General features: G+C 41.0%; 2 protein-coding genes across 3 annotated transcripts in view; one reads left to right on the top strand and one right to left on the bottom strand.

Moving 5' to 3' along the window:
* noc2l (NOC2-like nucleolar associated transcriptional repressor) overlaps positions 1 to 4,040 on the top strand; it is a 53,832-nt gene extending 49,792 nt beyond the window's left edge. Inside the window, exon 19 of the mRNA XM_077615433.1 lies at positions 3,621 to 4,040. The gene's annotated coding sequence lies outside the window, so the exon portion shown is untranslated. The remainder of the gene's footprint in view (positions 1 to 3,620) is intronic.
* The window catches only part of samd11 (sterile alpha motif domain containing 11), an 86,442-nt gene continuing 68,161 nt past the window's right edge, over positions 1,193 to 19,473 (bottom strand). For both annotated transcript variants that reach the window (XM_077615447.1, XM_077615439.1), the window contains exons 7-12: positions 16,995 to 17,148; positions 8,239 to 8,360; positions 6,846 to 6,924; positions 6,126 to 6,760; positions 3,702 to 3,835; positions 1,193 to 2,155 (exon numbers count right to left, since the gene is read on the bottom strand). In XM_077615447.1, the coding sequence (XP_077471573.1) occupies positions 1,913 to 2,155; positions 3,702 to 3,835; positions 6,126 to 6,760; positions 6,846 to 6,924; positions 8,239 to 8,360; positions 16,995 to 17,148 (1,367 nt within the window). In that variant the 3' untranslated portion in view covers positions 1,193 to 1,912. The remainder of the gene's footprint in view (positions 2,156 to 3,701; positions 3,836 to 6,125; positions 6,761 to 6,845; positions 6,925 to 8,238; positions 8,361 to 16,994; positions 17,149 to 19,473) is intronic.

Below are 19,473 nucleotides of genomic sequence, written 5' to 3' on the forward strand. Positions count from 1 at the left end.
AATCATTAAATTTTACAATTTGTCACGTATAAGCTGCCCCCTTAAATTGCCTTAAAATCCTTGAATTTTACAATTTCTCGCGTATAAGCCGCCCCCTAAAATTGCCCTAAAATCATCGAATTTTACAATTTCTGGCGTTTAGTCCGCCCCCTTAAAATTGCCTTAAAATCAATGAATTTTACAATTTCTCGCGTATAAGCCGCCCCTAAAATGGCCTTAAAATCATCAAATTTTACAATTTCTCGCGTATAAGCCGCCCCCTTAAAATCATTGAGTTTTACAATTTCTTGCGTATAAGCCGCCCCCTTAAAATGACCTTAAAATCATTACATTTTACAATTTCTCGCGTATAATTTCTCGCTGATTCCCAATTTTTTACCTCCATACTCATGGTTTTAATAGGCAGTGGGTTTTACTAACATAAGAAAAATCATCGTATTTCTGACATTATTAGGGTCAATATCATAAGGAAGTTCGTAACTCATCCAGTAATAGTTGTTTTCTTACTGCAAAACAGAAAATAACCAACAAACGGTAAATGTAAATTTGCCACAATCTATTGTTGAAAAAGACTAACAATGCAGTAAGTCGTGCGCATGTATTTTTTTAGTTACATATACGGCTTATATGCGAGAAAATAAGGTAAATTATTCTTTTTTTTAAATCCAAAATTTGGCTATTATTGTGTGTACAATTTGACTGCAGTCTTTCTCATAATGCCGATTAAAAGTTTAAATTGTAATGTTTAAAATAGTTAATTTCTTAAAGGAAAAATAACAAACTAGTTTATTTTTTTTCTAATTAAAACTTGCTAAATTATGGGTTTCTAAATTTCAAAGTAGTTTTTCGTACGGCTTAAATTTTGTGTTTTTTTAAAATATTTTTTAATCTGTCGTATTTGTCCACTATCCATTTTTTCCATTACGTATTAAGTATTAAATGTCAAACTCTTTTAGGAGTAAATTCTTATTCTGAGGTGAAATGATATGAATATAAACAATTTTTTTGTAAAAATAATCAGCATACTATATTTGTATTTATATCTATGAAGTGATTCAGAAAAGAAAAAATTGAACGATTCCTTCTAAAACCAGAAAAAATACACTAATTGAATTAATATTGTCGCATTGTTTACATTTTTCAAAGTGACTAAACTCCGCCATTTTGTCATTTTAGCAAGAATCGACTTGAATTGAATTAAATGCTTTTATTGTCATTATACAAGTATAAAGAAAAACTTGGAGGTCAATCCCCACGGCCCTAGAAAATGTCACGGCGGGCCAGATTTGGCCCCCAAGCCTTAGGTTGAACACCAATTTAAATTGCGGATTTGGTAAAATTCCAATTCAAAGCGGCATTTTTTTTTCCCCTCCACGTAAACAAGCGAGCCCCTTTTTGTATTTTCTAGTCAGTGCGGCCCTAAGAAGCCCCTCCCTCGATACCGACGAGCGCTTCCCGTCGAGGCGCCGGAAACGATGCTTTCGATTCCGCCCTTCCGCTCATCTTTGGTATCGGCGTGGAACGGCGGCGGAATGCATAGTTGCCGTGAGAAAGGTGAAACTCACCTATAGGGCGGCGCCAGACTTATTCCTGGATTGTGCGGGGCTTGCGGTGGACAAATAGGGGGCGGGGAAAAGTCAATGTGGGCGTGTGTTGTCCGAACTGAAGGATTGTTCGTCGGCGTGGGCGGGCCTGTCGGACTTGCAAAAAAAATGGCGGCGTTTCTGGCCTTTTTTTTTGTTTTTCGTTGGCACGCCGTCGGCGACCAGCTGTCTCTTTTTTTACGCCTAGCGCGTCTCCCAAGATGCTTTCTTTGGATTCAGCCAGCGAGGGGGGCGGGGACTAACCGGCCGACATGGTCCTCGTCACGTGGAGCTTTAAGGCCTGGAAGTTCTAGGGGGCGGGGCTTGATTTATCTCCCCACCGCCGCCGAGCCGCTGGCTTTTTCCGACTTGGGGGAGGAGCGACCCGGCGCCGAGCCGCCGTGCGAGGTCCCGCCGACGGATGGCGGTCTCTGCAGCAGGGCGAGGGGCAGCGAGGGGGCGTCGGCCTGCTCGCCGTCTCGCTCCGGCGGCGCGATGGCGGCCGACGGAGGGAACGGGAAGGCTAGCGGGAAGCCGGTCATGTAGAAAAGACGGCCGATGCGTCTCGCCACCTGGGGGGAGTCCAAAAAGTTAGGAAATGCGGGTGGTGGGGTGACGAATCGGATTGAAATGTGGGGAGGATGAGGGGGAGAGAGAGAGAGAGAGATAAGGCTACCTGTATGGGATGCTAAGCTAGGCTAAGCTACGCAAGGTTGGCTTTTGTCAGATCGGAGGTCTGGCGTAGACGCTCGGAATTGAAATGAGCGAGAGAAAGAAGGCTTTATTTTTCAGTGCGGGCTATTTTTAGGGGAAGCTAAGCTAGGTTGGCTTTTTTTCTCGGATTGAAACGCGGGAAGAACTAGCAAAAGAGAAAGGTCTAGTTTTCGGGGGCTGGCTATTTGTACGGGAAGCTAGGCTATGCTAGGCTAGGCTAAGCTGGCTTTTGTTTGTCTACCTGCGAATGAATCCTAAGGGCAGGGCCCAACTTTAGCGCCAGGATGCCGAGCAGGTGCTCTTCGGTGAGGAGAGCTAACGTCTCCCCATCGATGAGTTGCTCCTGGAAAACCTGCCGGAGACATTAGCCACTTCAGCTACGTGCTCGCTAAAGGCCTACATTATTCTTTTTTTCTTTTTTCAATTTTTTTTTAGGTATAAGATACTAAAGTGCCATTTTTTAACAGAAGTCATCTAATGTTTGTCTCCTTTGGACTTTTTTTTTGCAAAGATTGTCATCTGCTTTCATTCAAGACTACGAAATGCGCTCATTTTTTTCTAGTGTTATTTTATTCAGGTTTTTAAAAAAGTCATCTTTTTAAAATGTATTTTTAAATAGCTATAATTTTAGATAAAATAAAAGACTGACCCTTTACTGCTATTTAAGGGGGGAAAACTAAATGTGTATAATATTTTAATTAAGATATTTAAAAAATAGTATTTAGTTTTTCATGTGTATGTATATATATATATATATATATATATATATATATATATATATATAATATACATATATATACATACACATATATACACATATATACATATATATACGTATATATACATATATACATACATATATAAATAAATATATATATAAGTATATATACATACATATGTATGTTTATATGTATATATATACATAAATATATACATATATGTGCATATGTATGTTTAAATGTATACGTATATGTATACACATATATATATATATATATGTGTGTTTCTATTAAGTTCACGGCTTGCATTATACATATTTAACCCAATTTTTGCACTATTACTGTATATAAATATCAGCTCCAAATATCATCTATTAGTAATCGTATCATCCTAAAAAACGCACCACACACACTTAAAGCATACACCAAAAACATTTTAAAAATGTTTTTTTAAAACCAACATTTGGGTCGATCTCTAAGGTACCACTACACGAAAGTGCATCCAAACACACTTGAAGTACACACTCCATTTTAGAAAAATCCAGAAAGGTGACTTAACGTTTCGCGCTTGTTGTTGGCATCCCTGCCCTCCCTCCCCATCCAGGAACCCCCCCAGACCCCCTCTCTCTCAATCTCTCCCCCCCGTGGTCCCGCCCACCCAACGTTTTTGGACGCGGCGTCTCACCTGAGCGTATTCGGCGCATCCGGCCAGGCTACTTATGAAGCCGCACACGTCCTCCACACTCCACTTGCTGACGTCCTCGGCGGGGTTGGACGGCGCCGAGTCTTCCCCATCCATGAAAAGACCACCCACGGAGCCTGAGAGGAGAAAAAAAAACAAAAAGACAAATCAATCAAAATGGCGGAGGCCGACAGTGGAAAGTAGATTATTAAAATTAATAATTACAGCTGGAAATCTGGATTGAAACAAACATAAATATCTCATTTTGATCGCAAAAAAGTCTTCTTTGATCGAGTTTTACAGAAATCAGATTTGTAAAAAAAAAGAAAAAAAAGAAATACAAAAGTACCTCTACTTACAAATGCCTCTAAGTACGAACGTTTCAGGTTACAAAATCCCTTCGTTTTAATGTCTTTTTTTAATGTTATATTTGACTAATTGTTACAAAAATATTTAGTTTGGCCTGTTTATTTTTATTTTTTTAAATGAGAGAATTTCATTTGGGTATTAATTTTATAATTCATTTTATAATTACTTATAAAAAAAATAAAGAATATTTAGTTAGATCTTCATCCACAGCCAGTTGAAGTCAATTGGACGTCTATCATTGTCAACGGCAGTTCATTTTACCTCACTTCCTTTTCATTTTAAGGTCCTTACGTGTCACTTCCTGTAAATTTTGGATCATTTTCTATTTGTTTATTAAAAACTTTTTTCTCCATTTGTCAGTTCCTGCTGTTTTTTGGGCATTTCCAGTTGACTTCCTGTTAGTTTTGGGGCATTTCAACATCCCCTATGAATTGATTGGCCGCCATTGAAGACGCCATTTGTCAGCAGGGAGCAAATGAACCAATAAAAATGAAGCAAAGTGCACTTGATCCATCCCACAACTTTTTTTCCGTAAAAAATGACATAGTATAATAAGGCTTTTTTCTCAAAAATCAACATAGTAAGGCTTTTTTCGTAAAAGACGACATAGCATAGTAAGGATTTTTTTCGTAAAAAACAACATAGTATATAGTAAGGCTTTTTTCGTAAAAAACGACATGGTATAGTAATTTTTTTGTAAAAAAACGACATAGTAAGGCTTTTTTTCATTAAAAAACGAGGGGAAATAGTAAGGCTTTTTTTCGTAAAAAACAACATAATATAGTAAGGCCTTTTTCGTAAAAAACGACATAGTATAAGGCTTTTTTTTGTAAAAAAACGACAGTATAGTAAGGCTTTTTTTCTTAAAAAACGACATAGTATAGTAAGGCTTTTTTCTTTAAAAAAACGACATAGTATAGTAAGGCTTTTTTTCTTAAAAAACGACATAGTATAGTAAGGCTTTTTTTCTTAAAAAACGACATAGTATAGTAAGGCTTTTTTCTTTAAAAAAACGACATAGTATAGTAAGGCTTTTTTTCTTAAAAAACGACATAGTATAGTAAGGCTTTTTTTCATTAAAAAACGACAGTATAGTAAGGCTTTTTTTCGTAAAAAACAACATAATATAGTAAGGCCTTTTTCGTAAAAAACGACATAGTATAAGGCTTTTTTGTAAAAAAACGACATAGTATAGTAAGGCTTTTTTTCTTAAAAAACAACATAGTATAGTAAGGCTTTTTTCTTTAAAAAAACGACATAGTATAGTAAGGCTTTTTTTCTTAAAAAACGACATAGTATAGTAAGGCTTTTTTTCTTAAAAAACGACATAGTATAGTAAGGCTTTTTTCTTTAAAAAAACGACATAGTATAGTAAGGCTTTTTTTCTAAAAAAACGACATAGTATAGTAAGGCTTTTTTTCTTAAAAAACGACATAGTATAGTAAGGCTTTTTTCTTAAAAATCGACATAGTGAGGCTTTTTTCGTAAAAAACGACATAGTATAGTAAGGCTTTTTTTCGTAAAAAACAACATAGTATAGTAAGGCTTTTTTCGTAAAAAAACGACATAGTATAGTAAGTTTTTTTTTCGTAAAAAAAACGACATGGTATAGTAAGACTTTTTTTCTCGTAAAAAAACGACATAGTATAAGGCTTTTTTAGTAAAAAAAACGACAGTATAGTAAGGCTTTTTTCGTAAAAAAACGACATAGTATAGTAAGGCCTTTTTCGTAAAAAACGACATAGTATAAGGCTTTTTTTCTCGTAAAAAAACGACATAGGATAAGGCTTTTTTGTAAAAAAACGACATAGTATAGTAAGGCTTTTTTCGTAAAAAACGACATAGTATAAGGCTTTTTTTCGTAAAAAAACGACATAGTATAGTAAGGCTTTTTTTCGTAAAATAAACCACTAAAAATAAAGCAAAGTGCACTTGATCCATCCCACAACTCGCAAACATGGTTTTGCATCACCTTTCTCAAAAAATCATTTCATTCCTTACATACGATACGGTACGCGAGTGGGTTTGTGCGGGTATGTGTGCGTGTGATTCACTCACCCATGTGAAGGTACGGGTTGATGTAGGGAAACCCGAAGGGCAGCGACTGTCCTTGAAGAGCGGGCATGGGCGGCAAAAACCCGGGCGGGATCTGGATCTTGACATCCGACTTCCCCATCGTGGAGTTGAGCAGGTGTAGCGGGGGCGGGGCCAAAGCACAAGCCCCGCCCACCGGTCCAGAACCCTCCCGGTTCTCCTTGGCCCCGTCTCCGAGGCCCCTCCCGTCCCTCTCCCGCCCCCTTCTGTCCTTGCGCTTGCTTCGAGACTTGGCCAGGCGCCTTTCGCCCTCGCTGTCCGAGTCCTTGGCGTCCTCCTCGTCCCCCTCGCTCCCCCGGTCCTCCCTTCGTCTTTTGCGGTGGCCGGCGCGGGGCTCGGTCGGGGGTCCCCGGCGGGGGGCCTTCCCGGACTCGCCGTCCGAGGAGCTCCGCCCTTCCCGGCGGGCGGACGGCGTGGCGGGGAATGGCGCCGCCGCCATTGCGTGCCGAAGCGGGTGGGCTTCGGTGACGTCTTGGAGGCTCCGCAGGGCCGGGTGGTCCGAGGGCAGGCCGGCGCCGAGGGTGTCGGAGCTGAGCAGTTGCTGCTGGTGGAGGTTCTCCAGTTCCTTTTGTCTCAGTAGCTCAGCCGACATCTCCAGTCTACGTGGACGGACGGACGGTTTAGGGACAAGTGACGGACAGGCGACCAGTCGGCGACTATCCGATACGTGATTGGTTTACGCACCTTGCTAGATTTTGCTTCCTCAGCATTTCCTGTTGCCGCACAAAGATTTCCGCTTGGGCCGGTTGCAGGAAACCGTAGCCTGTTGGAGGTCAAAGGTCAAATTGCATAAATGGGTGACCACCACCGTTGACAAACAAATAATAAATGCTGTGATGTCGCAAGGTATGTGTTGTGGTAGTTAGTAAAAGAGGAAAAGGGGAATTGGGTGTTAAATGGGGGCCGCAAAATGTTGGTGGGTGGGCCACAATTGGGCCCTGAACCGCCCGTTTGAGACCAATGCCTTGAGTTTAGGAAAATTAAAAATAATATTTAGGCTTTAAAAGGGTAAAATAAAACAATGTTTAAATACCCGGGCTTGACAAAAATGGCCAAATTTTAAAATAAAATGGCAAATTTTAAAAACATATTAATATTAAAATATTTATAAAGACGTACACCACTATTATTACCATGAGTATACCATTATAGTTACATAAATATTATAAATATAATAATAATTTATTTTTTTAAATGAAAATCAATTGAATGAATTACATTAAAAAATATATTTTTACCCTTTTTTTAACATAACTTGAAATGTTATGAATAAAAAAATGAATAGAATATTCAACAAAAATCTCCCCCAAAATGAAAACAATATCAAAATAGCCAACATTTAATTTAACTTCAATTCTATAATATTTATAAAGACTTACACTACTATTATTACCATAAGTATACTATTATAATTAAATAAATATATATAAATATTATAATATATCATAATATATTATAAATTTATTTTTTTATTATATTTTAAAATCAAAATAAATTGAATGAATTACATTAAGAAAATATTTTCCCCCTTTTTTTAACATAACTTATATTGTGAATAAAATATTCAACAATATAATATCTCCCCCAAAATGAAAACAATATCAAAATAGCCATCATTTAATTAAAATCAACTTCAATTCTATAATATTTATAAAGACTTACACTACTATTATTACCATGAGTATAATATAATTCTATAATAATAATTTATTTTTTAAATCAAAATAAATTGAATGAATTACATTTTACATTAGATGCCCCCCCCTTTTAACATAACTTGAAATATTGTAAATAAATAAATTAATAAAATATATATATAATATATCTTCCCCAAAATAAAAGCAATATAAAAATAGCCAACATTTAATCTAAATCAACTTCAATTCTTCCCCATTTTTCACAGCACGCCCCCTTTTGGCCCAGACCAGGAATTACAACCAAAAATGGAAATTTCCCGTCATACTCCTCAAACTAGGCGGTCTCAACATCCCCCTCCCATCCCCCCCCACCACTTATTAACACCACTGAATAAAAAACCAAAAAAAAAAAACACCAAAACCGCCCAATGACGACTCACCGGGAGCCTGGCAGAGCGCCGAGGGCAAGCCCAGAAACGGCGCCCGCAAGTGAGGCGCCAGGCCGAGGTGGGGTGGTGCCGTGGCGGGCGACATCAGCGGCGGCGGATGCTGGGACACTTCCCTGAAAGAAAAAAAAAAGACATTTTAATTTCATGCGGCCCACGTTCACTCTGACAACCATTTTATTTCACCCCCATGCCCCCCCTTCCCCCTTCCCCTCCCCACGCCACATCGCCGCGTACGCCGTGTTTTTATCAGCCGCGGTCCAGAGGCCCCCGTGTCGCCCCGGCGCCTCATCCGTCTTGTCAGGCTCGCCGAGCCCGCCATGGCCGCCGCCTCTCACACACAATGCCACCATGTCACGCTGTGACAGCTGGGGTGGCCCCTGCATCTTGACCGGGGCCACGGGCTGAAGGACCTCCTAATTAACACTCATCCCGCCTCCATCGCCCCCCCTCAGTTGGCCCCCCGTTTTTTTTTCATGGCCCCCTTTCCGGGCCGCCATTGACGGCGCTAAAAAGACGGAGCGTCCCGCAACCTCAACTTTTGAAAAGGCCTCTCCATTATCTCCGTGGTCTTTTGTCCTCATCGAGGGGGTTGGGGTAGGGGGGTGTCGAGGGGGGGGGGGGGGGGGGGGGTGTTAAGGCGCCTCTCACCTTTCTCCCACTCAGTGTCTCTCTTTTTTTTTTTTGGTCCGACTGAAGCGGCTTTTTTTGTTCTCTCTGAAAAATGGGTGTTGTTCGTGACCTTTTTTTTGTGCCCCCCGGCCCCCCTCACCTCTACGTTGCGAGCCTTTATTCCAGTTATTTGTACATCCTCACAGGTAGATTTTTTTTCTTTATTAAATGGAGGGAATAATGAGGCTTCTGTACCTTGACCTTCTCGCTCTGTCAAAAGGTGTTTGAGCCGCTTATTGGAGGACATTTTGGCTCAAAAAATGTTCAGAAATAAGGCTTTTATTTCTTCGGGTTTGTGCTACGGATAACAAAGTTGAAAATTTGTGCTAATGCTAATGATAACATTTTTGGTTTTCTTCCAAATGCTGGTTGCCCTACCCAAGATGGCCGCTAGGTTCGCGCGTGGCCTTTCATTTCAATGACGGGTTGACGGGCAATGGACGTTCAAATCGATTGGACGCCTAGCATTGTCGACGTGAATAGTAGTAGTAGTCAAGATATTGGAAATCTTTTAAAAATAGAAAGCCTTCATGGATTGTTTTGCCCCTACCAAGATGGCCGCCACAAAGCCATTTTGGTAGGGAATGAAATGAGGTCATGAGTTAAGCAGTGTCTGATCAACAAATATTTTGACAGATATACTGAGATTGGACTAGCATCACTGCTAGCTAAAATAGCTGCTACTGCTAACCAAGAGGAAAAAATTACTTAAAGTATGTAAATAAGGTTGTTTATCTGCTTATTTTTGTCACATGCAGGTATTTAACGTAAGCAACATCATATTTAAGATAATATGATACATTTTGGGGATATTTTAAACAATATAAATGAGTTAAGCAGTCTCACAATAACAAAAATTTAACAAATATACTGAGATTGGACTAACATCACTGCTAGCTAAGCTAGCTGCTACTGCTAAGCTAGTTGTCAATCCTAACCAAGAGGAAAAATGTATTTAAAGTATGTAAATAAGGTTGTTTATCTGCTTATTTTTGTCACATGCAGGTATTTAAGGTACGAAACATCAGATTTAAGATAATATGATACATTTTTGAGATATTTTAAACAATATAAATGAGTTATATTTATATATATATGTATGACGACAGGGCCTATGTCCGATTATTATTATTATTATTATTAAGCAGTCTCTAGTCAAGCCACGATAACAAAAATTTAACAGATATACTGAGATTGGACTAAAATCACCGCTAGCTGCTAACGCTAAGCTAGCTGTCACTGCTAACTAAGAGGAAAAATGTACTTAAGAGTATGTAAATAAGGTTATTTATCTATTATAATGCTCTTATTTTGGTCACTTGCGGTATTTTAGGTAAGCTACATCAGATTTAAGATAATAAGACACATTTTTGTTTAAGTCTATGATACATTTGTGGGATATTTTAAACAATATAAATGAGTTAAGCAAGCCACGTAAACAGAAATTTAACAGATATACTGAGATTGGACTAAAATTACTGCTAGCTAAACTAGCTGTTGCTGCTAAGCTAGCTGTCACGGCTAACCAAGAGGAAAAATGTATTTACAGAATGTAAATAAGGTTATTTATCTATATATAATGTCACATGCGGGTATTTTAGGCGAGCTACATCTGACTTTAGATAATATTATAAATTTTTGGGATATTTTAAACAATATTTTCACGCTTTTTTCCTTAGATCCAGTCCCACTTTACTCACACGAATTAGCATTTCGTTTGCGGATTGCAAAAAGTTTGAAGGGCGTGACCTAAAACGTTCCGGAAGGCAAAAAAAAAAAACAACAACCGCCGTTTCCATCCGAGATTTTCTCTCCTCCCGCCAGCGAAAGCGGTCGCCGCACGCGGGCGCGCGCGGGAAAAAAAACAACAAAGTGGAAACCGACGTCGGGACGCGTGCAACCGCAAATATTGTTTTGTAACCGTGTTCAAATTAGCTAGCGCCTGCTTGTCTCTCGCTTGGCTAAGCGGCGAGGGAGCGGAACAGCTTGCAGGGAACGCTCGCGTGAAGGGACGGGGGGTGTCGGAGCGTTGGGGTGGGAGCGGGTATGTGTGTGGCGCTAGGGGAGGGGGCCGAAAAGCATTCATCGATCGCCTCTGCCGCTGAAATGTTAATGCTAATCGTATAACCGCTCTCTCCGGCGGCGCCTTGCACTCCCGTGGCAGCTCCAATTAATCTCGGGTGAGGGCCGCGGCGCGTGACCCCGGGGCGGCGAGCCGGGGGCCCCCGCTAGCCGCTTCTTATGTAATTACACCGCCCAGTGTGTAATCACCTGGTTTAATCCCCGGGGGCAAGCAATTAGCCTCGCGACGCTCGGCGAGGCCACGCCGCGCCTGGCGCTAAAAAAGAAAAAAAAAAAAAACGGCGGCGACCCCCTCCCCGCGCGCCCCCAAACGGCCTCAACCGCCGCCTCTCAGATGTTCCCCTTTTCTTCCCGGCGTCCCTCGGCGCCGCCCACCGTTGCCCAGCGTTAGGCCGCAGATGAATAACGGTCAATTAAAGCTGCATGACTGGGGCCGCCGGGCGTCTGCGCCGCCATAATTAGGCCTAATCACGCCGCGCGAGGGGAGCCAAGGCGGGAAAGAAAAGAGCGCGCCAGCCCGACCGACCTACGCTCTTAATTCTTCCTTTTTTTAGAAGCGGCGCGTTCGTTCTTTTTTTTTTGGGAGAGGAAGGCTTGCCATAACGCGAATCTCGAGATAGCCTCGCTACGCCGCCAGTGAGGCCAAAAGGCTGTCAGAGTTTTTTCCGTAAAAAACGACATAGTAAGGCTTTTTTTCATAAAAAACGACATAAGATAGTAAGCCTTTTTTTCTTAAAAATCGACATAGTAAGGTTTTTTTTCTTAAAAATCGACATAGTAAAGTTTTTATCATAAAAAACGACATAGTAAGGCTTTTTTCATAAAAAACGACATAGTATAGTAAGACTTTTTTCGTAAAAAACTACATAGTATAGTAAGACTTTTTTCGTAAAAAAACTACATAGTAAGGCTTTTTTCGTAAAAAACAACATAGTATAGTAAGGCTTTTTTCATTAAAAAAACGACATAGTATAGTAAGGCTTTTTTTTCGTAAAAAACGACATAGTATAGTAAGGTTTTTTTTTCGTTAAAAACGACATAGTAAGGCTTTTTTTGTAAAAAATGACAGTATAGTAAGGCTTTTTTTCCGTAAAAAACGATATAGTAAATATAGTAAGGCTTTTTTTCTTAAAAATCGACATAGTAAGACTTTTTTTGTAAAAAACGACATAGTAAGGCTTTTTTGTAAAAAAAAAAACGACATAGTATAGGAAGGCTTTTTTTCGTAAAAAACGACATAGTATAGTAAGGTTTTTTTTCGTAAAAAAGACATAGTATAGTAAGGCTTTTTTTGTAAAAAAAAAACGACATAGTATAGTAAGGTTTTTTTCCGTAAAAAACGATATAGTATAGTAACGCTTTTTTTCGTAAAAAACGACATAGTATAGTAAGGCTTTTTTTTCGTAAAAAAACGACATAGTATAGTAAGGCTTTTTTTCGTAAAAAACGACATATTATAGTAAGGCTTTTTTTCGTAAAAAACGACATATATAGTAAGGCTTTTTTCTAAAAAATCGACATAGTAAGGCTTTTTTCGTAAAAAACAACATAGCATAGTAAGGTTTTTTTCGTAAAAAAACGACAGTAAGGCTATTTTTGTAAAAAACGACATTGTATAGTAAGACTTTTTTCGTAAAAAACTACATAGTTTAGTAACTAATCACGCCACGCGAGGGGAACGAAAACGGCAAAGAAAAGAGCACACCAGCCCGACCGACGCTCTTAATTCTTCCTGACGCTCTTTTTTTAGAAGCGGCGCGTTCTTTTCATTTTTTTGCGAGTTCGGCTCGCCATAACGCGAATCTGGAGCTAACCTCGCTACGCCGCCAGTGAGGCCAAAAGGCTTCTGGGAAATTCACTCGTGTGTGACGACCTGTCAGAGTGGCGACAGCGTTCCCGTCCTGAAGCCGCCCGGGCCGGCGTGTGTGTGTGCGTAACGGCGTTTTTTGCGAATGTGCGTGTGCATGTGTGTGCGTGTGCATGTGTGTATATATATGTGTGTGTGTGTGACAGGACTGGCCTTAATGACGGGAGCGTGGGGGGATTAGGAGCGCGGCGGCGTGGCCGCCTTCGGCTCCTTCTCCGCGGGAACACATTTACACAGGAAGCTCATTAAAATGGATGAGGCTCCGCCCCCCCGCCCCCCCATCGCACGCCGGCCCTCCCTTCCCCTCCCTTATCTCACATTCTCGCCATATCTTGCTTCATCTCTCTCCCTCCGTCACGTCGGCGCTTTTTCTCGCTCGCCGGCTTCCCGCGCTCTTCATCCCCATTTTAAGCCCCTACGTTTTTCTACGTTTTTTTTTCTTTTTGACGCCCCCCCCCCCCCATCCGAAACCCCCCCCCTCCCCATTTGCCTGGCAGATGCTCGGCGAGCTTAGCGCCATTTAAGGCCAGACAAATGGAGCGCCAGCCTCTAAGCCCATTGAGCGGCCCTAATGATTTGTTTTTAACAATGGGCCCTAATGGGCCCAAGACAATCAATGATGAGGGGTCGAAGGAAAGGTGAGCCATACAGAGAGTTAGGGAGGGAAGGGGGGAGGCAGATGGGAGGGGGGGAGAGGCGCCTCCACGCCGGCCGGCTTTTCATTCCAACGATTATCTCTATTTTAATTCGCTCTTATTCCGCTTTGGGATGGTTGGAAAAATGGATTTGCGTTCCGCCTTTGTGCCGGTTTGATGTCGGCCATTTTTTTTTAACGGGTCGGCTGCCATTGACGGTGATAGACGTCCAAGTCAAACAGACTGGACGTACGCCAAGGGTGTCGGACTCGGGTTGGTTCGCGGGCCGCTTTAACGTCAACTTGATTTTACGTGGGCCGGACCATTTTAGATATGATATTTAGATTTTTTTTTTAATTATAAATGAACTGGATTAAAAGGCCTGAATATTCAGTTTTTTATAGATTTAAAACAATGTTTATTTTAGCTTTTTTTAAATATATTTTTAGATTTTACAAAATGATTTTTGAACTAAAAACACAGAAAAAATGGATTAAAAAATGACAATTATTGATTTAAAAGGGGGAAAATCAGGAAATGTATCGTATACGTGGACGCTAAAAGGTACGTTCGTCAATTGCATCTTGGGTCAGTTAGCCACGTTAGCCCACTAGCATTTGGTGATTGAAATTTGTCATTTAATACCTCTTTAGTCTAAACTCACATTTGGCTCACGTACAAACTGTTGCAAAAACGAACGATTTAAATCATTTGGGAATTTATCAATTCCTTAAATTTTTCGATTTACTTTGACAAAGCAAAATATTGAAATGATTAATTACGACGACTAATGCTTCATTTGTAATTTAAAAAATATTTTGTGTTCACACGATTGACTGAACTATTTAAGGTTCAGGATATTAATAATTAAAAAAACGAGATCAGGAAATTGCACCCCTAGTGGCCATAGGAGGTACCCGCTTAAAAAATGCTTTTACACTTTTATGACGTGGGTCATAAAATAACAATAAAAGCTCGACGTATGGTCCAAAATAAAATGTATTTTCTACCAGGACATTTTTTTTAAACTGGATACAGTCTTTTGGACATCAATTTTTTTATTTATTTTTTATTTGTCTGTTTGTTTGTTGTTGTTTTGGGGCACTTTGTGGTGAAGCTTTAAATATGTTAATTCTTTTTTTAAATTATAATTAGTATTTAATTATAATTTAATTATACTTGTAAAAGCATTCAATTCAATTTATTTATCATATTTTTGTCAATGCATTCAAATAATAAAACTATGAAAAAATTAGTTGTTGGGTCTTAAAGAAAAAATAATTTAATAAAAATAATAATAATTTTAAGTTACCTAAGAAACATTCCAAATAATGACATGATTAAAATGTTTTAAAATAGATGGACGCCATGTTTTTCAATTTTTTGTTAAATACATTTTTAATTGTCCCTTGCCTCCGGTCTGTTGCTCCGGCACCCCACACGTATACGCACTTTGGAAAATATGGTGCGCGAGCACACAACCCCCCACACAACGCCAGGAGGCTGTTTCCCGCTTCCCGCTTCCTGCTTCTATTCCCTCCCCTTCCCCTCACCTCCCCCTCCCCACGCCACCTCCCCTTCCTCCCCCGCCGCCGCACCGCCGGCCCATTATCGATCCCCCGCCTTTCCCCGCGCCACATAAATAATCGACAAGCAATTATCCGCCCACTCCCGCTGCCCCCGGCTTTGTTTGGCGGCACGGGGGCCGGCGCCGGGAGTTGGGAAGGGGGGCCGGTCGGTGTGGGCCCGGCATGAGCCCGGTAACCGCCATGCTAGGCGGGGGGGATGACGTGGCGGGCGCGCATCCAAATATATCGTATTGGCCCGAATATAAGACGACCTAGATTATAAAACGAGTTTGAAAAAAAGATTTTTTTTAAGAATACATTCAATTTCTATACACAAAATAATGATAAATATAAAAATATATTGGCATACCCGTTAACCTTATTTTTTTCCGTATTTTTATACTATTTTTATATTATTTTTATGCTATTTTTATGCTATTTTTATACTATTTTTATACTATCTTTTATACTATCTTTTATACTATCTTTTATGCTATTTTTATGCTACTTTTATATTATTTTTATACTATTTCTATACTATCTTTTATGCTATTTTTATGCTATTTGTATGCTTTTTTATGCTATTATAATGCTATTTGTATACTATTTGTATACTATTTTGATACTATTTTTATACAATTTTTATACCATCTTTTATACTATCTTTTATACTATCTTTTATGCTATTTTTATGCTATTTGTATGCTTTTTTATGCTATTATTATGCTATTTGTATACTATTTTTATACTATTTTTATACTATTTTGTACTATTTTTTTTACTATTTTTATACTATTTTTATGCTATCTTTATGCTATCTTTATGCTATTTTGATGCTATTTTGATACTATTTTTATTACGTTTTGTGTACGCCGTATAACAACTTTTGAACGTTTTCAAATGTAAATGAACCAATGATCTCATTTTCTGAACCACTTTATCCTCATTAGGGTCGCAGGGGGTGCTGGAGCCAATCCCAGGTGTCTTTGGGCCAGAGGTGGGAGACACCACCCTGAATCGGTGGCCAGCCAATCGCGTTTTATGAGGAATTAAATGACTGATTTCAATCACCAAATGCTAGCGGGCTAACATGGCTAACAGACCCAAGATGCAATTGACAAACAAGGTCATGTTTTTTGCCAAGGAGACAAACAACCAATCACTCGTAGCTATGGGCAATTTAGCATACAGTTAGCTTAGCATGCATGTTTTTGGAATGTGGGAGGAAACCCGAGTACCCGGAGAAAACCCACACAGGCCCGGGGACAACATAAAACTCCACACAGATGGACATAACCTGGATTTGAACCCAGAACTCTGTGAGCCCGACATGCTAACCACTCGCGCCACCATGAACCAATCAACTGTGATAAAGCAACAAAACGGCAATATCTGCATTAACCATCAAAGTGTTCAGCATTCGCTTAAAAATATCTGGCGCCCTCTAGCGTTGTGAAAGGGAATAATGGCCAAACCCCGAATTTAAGGCGACCGACACATTTTAAAAAACATCATCTTATATTCGGACCAATATGGTATTTGACCCAGCTTTAAAATATCTGGCGCCCTCTAGCGTTGTGAAAGGGAATAACGTCCAAAACCCGAATTTAAGGCGACCGACACTTTTTTTTTAAAAAACATCATCTTATAATAATAATAATAATCGGACATAGGCCCCTGTTGTCGTTATCAACACACAAAAAGCCTACTTGTCATCAATCAGCTTTAAAATATCTGGCGCCCTCTAGCGTTGTGAAAGGGAATAACGTCCAAAACCCGAATTTAAGGCGACCGACACTTTTTTAAAAAACATCATCTTATATTCAGATCAGACCAAAATGGTATTTGACCCAATTCGGGTACCGAGCAACCCGGTTTGAGGGGTGCCGGAGTCGGGCTTTGTTAACGAGCGGCGAGAGCACTCACCTGTCGGCGTAATGCGCGTCGCGGTGCTGCGGTAGGCCTTGCTTCCGTCTCTGGCTGGAGGAGGAGGAGCTTGCGCCCGTGGGCAGGTGCGCTTCTAAGGCCGCCGGATTCCTCGCCGCCGCGGCCAACGCTTCCTGCTGCGCGCGCAGGACGTCTGAGGCCGGAACAAAGATGGAGAACGGGGGAGGGGGAAAGAGAGAAAGGGGGGAGGTACAAATTTAGCATCCAGCGGCTAATTTCCATGCAGACGGGCAGAAAATCCCGGTAAACATCCGTTTAATACGCGGGCCGAGTGGGTTGCGTTGGTTTTGCGGCTAATCCGCGTCACGTGGGCGCAAGACGGGAACGTATGGCAATTATGCGGAACATTTCGGAAGCAGGCGTGTCATAAAAGCGCTAATTTCGGGCATGAAATGTTGGGTGCTCTTCGAATGATGACATTATTTTTAATGTGTGACGTAAGATTCATAAGTATATGATGAGTAAGAGTCATAAATAGGCGATTAATATTTGCATTTCCTTTCGAAAACCATGAACGCAGATGCATTTTATTTTTTAGCTACTGTTAGCCCGTCTTAAAACTTAAATTTTCCACACTATAAGGACTTAAATGTTCTCAAAGGTGCGCCTTATATATGGAACAATATTGGTTTTTTTTTCATGCTATGTCAATCCATTCCGCACAGCTCCCTCTAGTGGACACACAATGTTATCCCCACCAACTACGATTTTTACTACGTCTTAACATGCGGTGCGCCTCATATAGGGAAACTGTTTTAAAATAGCCCAAATATTGAAGGTACACCTGATACTGCATTTCACCTTATAGTGCGCAAAATACGGTACCTAATTTTTTTTCAAAATAGTTATTATTATTCTTTTTGGGAGTGCTTAGCGCGTCTGGCTCATGGTTTTGGGGTCTTGGGTTCGATCCCAGTTCTGGAGAACCCATCAGGGGGGAGTTTGCGTGGGTTTTCTCCAGGTAATCTGGTTTCCTCCCACGTCCCAAAAACTAAAAAAGAGAATTAGTACGGGATGAATGCAGTTTGATCTAGTTTAATAAATAAAGTAAAAAAATGAATAAAATAAACAAATTTAAAAAATATACATACATAATAAACAATATATATAACAAAAATAAATCACAAAAAAAAAACACAAAATAAGTAACAAAAAATAAATCACAAAAAATAAATCACAAAAAATAAATCACAAAAAATAAATCACAAAAAATAAATAACAAAAAATAAATAAATACATAAAGTTGAATCTAAACATGCATGCTAGGCTAATTGTATGCTAAATTGCTCCTAAGTATTAGTGATTGGTTGTCTTTTGTCTCCTCGTGCCCTGCCATTGGCTGACCACCGATTCTTAGATACTTAGACGGGATAGTCTCCGGCACCCCCTGCAAGCCTTATGAGGATAAGTGGTCCAGAAAATGAATGTACTCAACAAATAGACAGTAGCTATTTCCACATTGTTATTTCCAATTCAAAGTGTTGGCTTTACAAAATGGCACATGTGGCTTTTACGCGGGTGTTTTCAGCCCCCGCCTCGATCCCCAACAGGAAAAGAAATTGGGCGGCCGAACGGACGCCAACCCGGCCCGATTTTGATGAAGGATCTCGGCCCCAACAGCAACTAACCCTTCTGCCCGTGGCTCCCGCCCGGCGTGGTCTCACCTCGGCACCCCCGACCCCGGCCGCCATCTTCGTTCAATCTCCTTTCCCCGGCTTCTCCACCCCGACGAGACCTCATCATTATTGGCCGGGCCAGGCGGCCATACGAGGAGCCGCCGCGTCTAATGAGAGAAAAATCCATCCTGTCCTCGCTCTAACGCTCCCCCTCCTCCCCCCTCTCTCGCTCGCCCCCCCACAGTCCTCAATCTATCCCCCCCTAGCCTCCCCCATTTTTAATTAGACAGATCCCTCAGGTGCCAGCGGGCCATTTCCGCCGCCTGCATGGGCGTGATGCGTGGATCTGGGTGATTTAGGCGCCGCCTTGTTTGTGTGTACGCGTGTGCGTGGGTGCGTGCTGAGCGGGCGCCGGATTGGGGGGCGGGGTCCGGGGGTCTGAAGCGACAGATATTAATGCGGCCTAGCTCCGGTGTATCGATCTGTTTGCCGCGCCGGGCCGCGGGGGACTCGGCTGGCGGCAGACAAGGTTGTGTGTAGGGGTGGGTGTGTGCGTGTAAGTTGTGTGTGTGTGTGTAAGTGTGTGTGTGTGTGTGTGTGTGTGTGTCTGTGGGTGGGTGGTGGGTTGGTGGTGGGTTGGGAGATAAGAGAGGGATCAGAGGGAACCGGAGCCCCAGAGGGTACACACGCACACACACATATATACACACACAGACACACATACACACAGACACACACATTGAGTTGCACACGACGCAGGGGTGACACTGTGGAAGCGTTGACCTCTACGAGTTTCCCGCGGTAACGTCGCTCCCCGCACTGGCTATTTCGGGGGGGGGGGG

The sequence above is a fragment of the Stigmatopora argus genome, chromosome 1 (assembly GCF_051989625.1).
Source record: "Stigmatopora argus isolate UIUO_Sarg chromosome 1, RoL_Sarg_1.0, whole genome shotgun sequence".
NCBI classification, from domain to species: domain Eukaryota; kingdom Metazoa; phylum Chordata; class Actinopteri; order Syngnathiformes; family Syngnathidae; genus Stigmatopora; species Stigmatopora argus.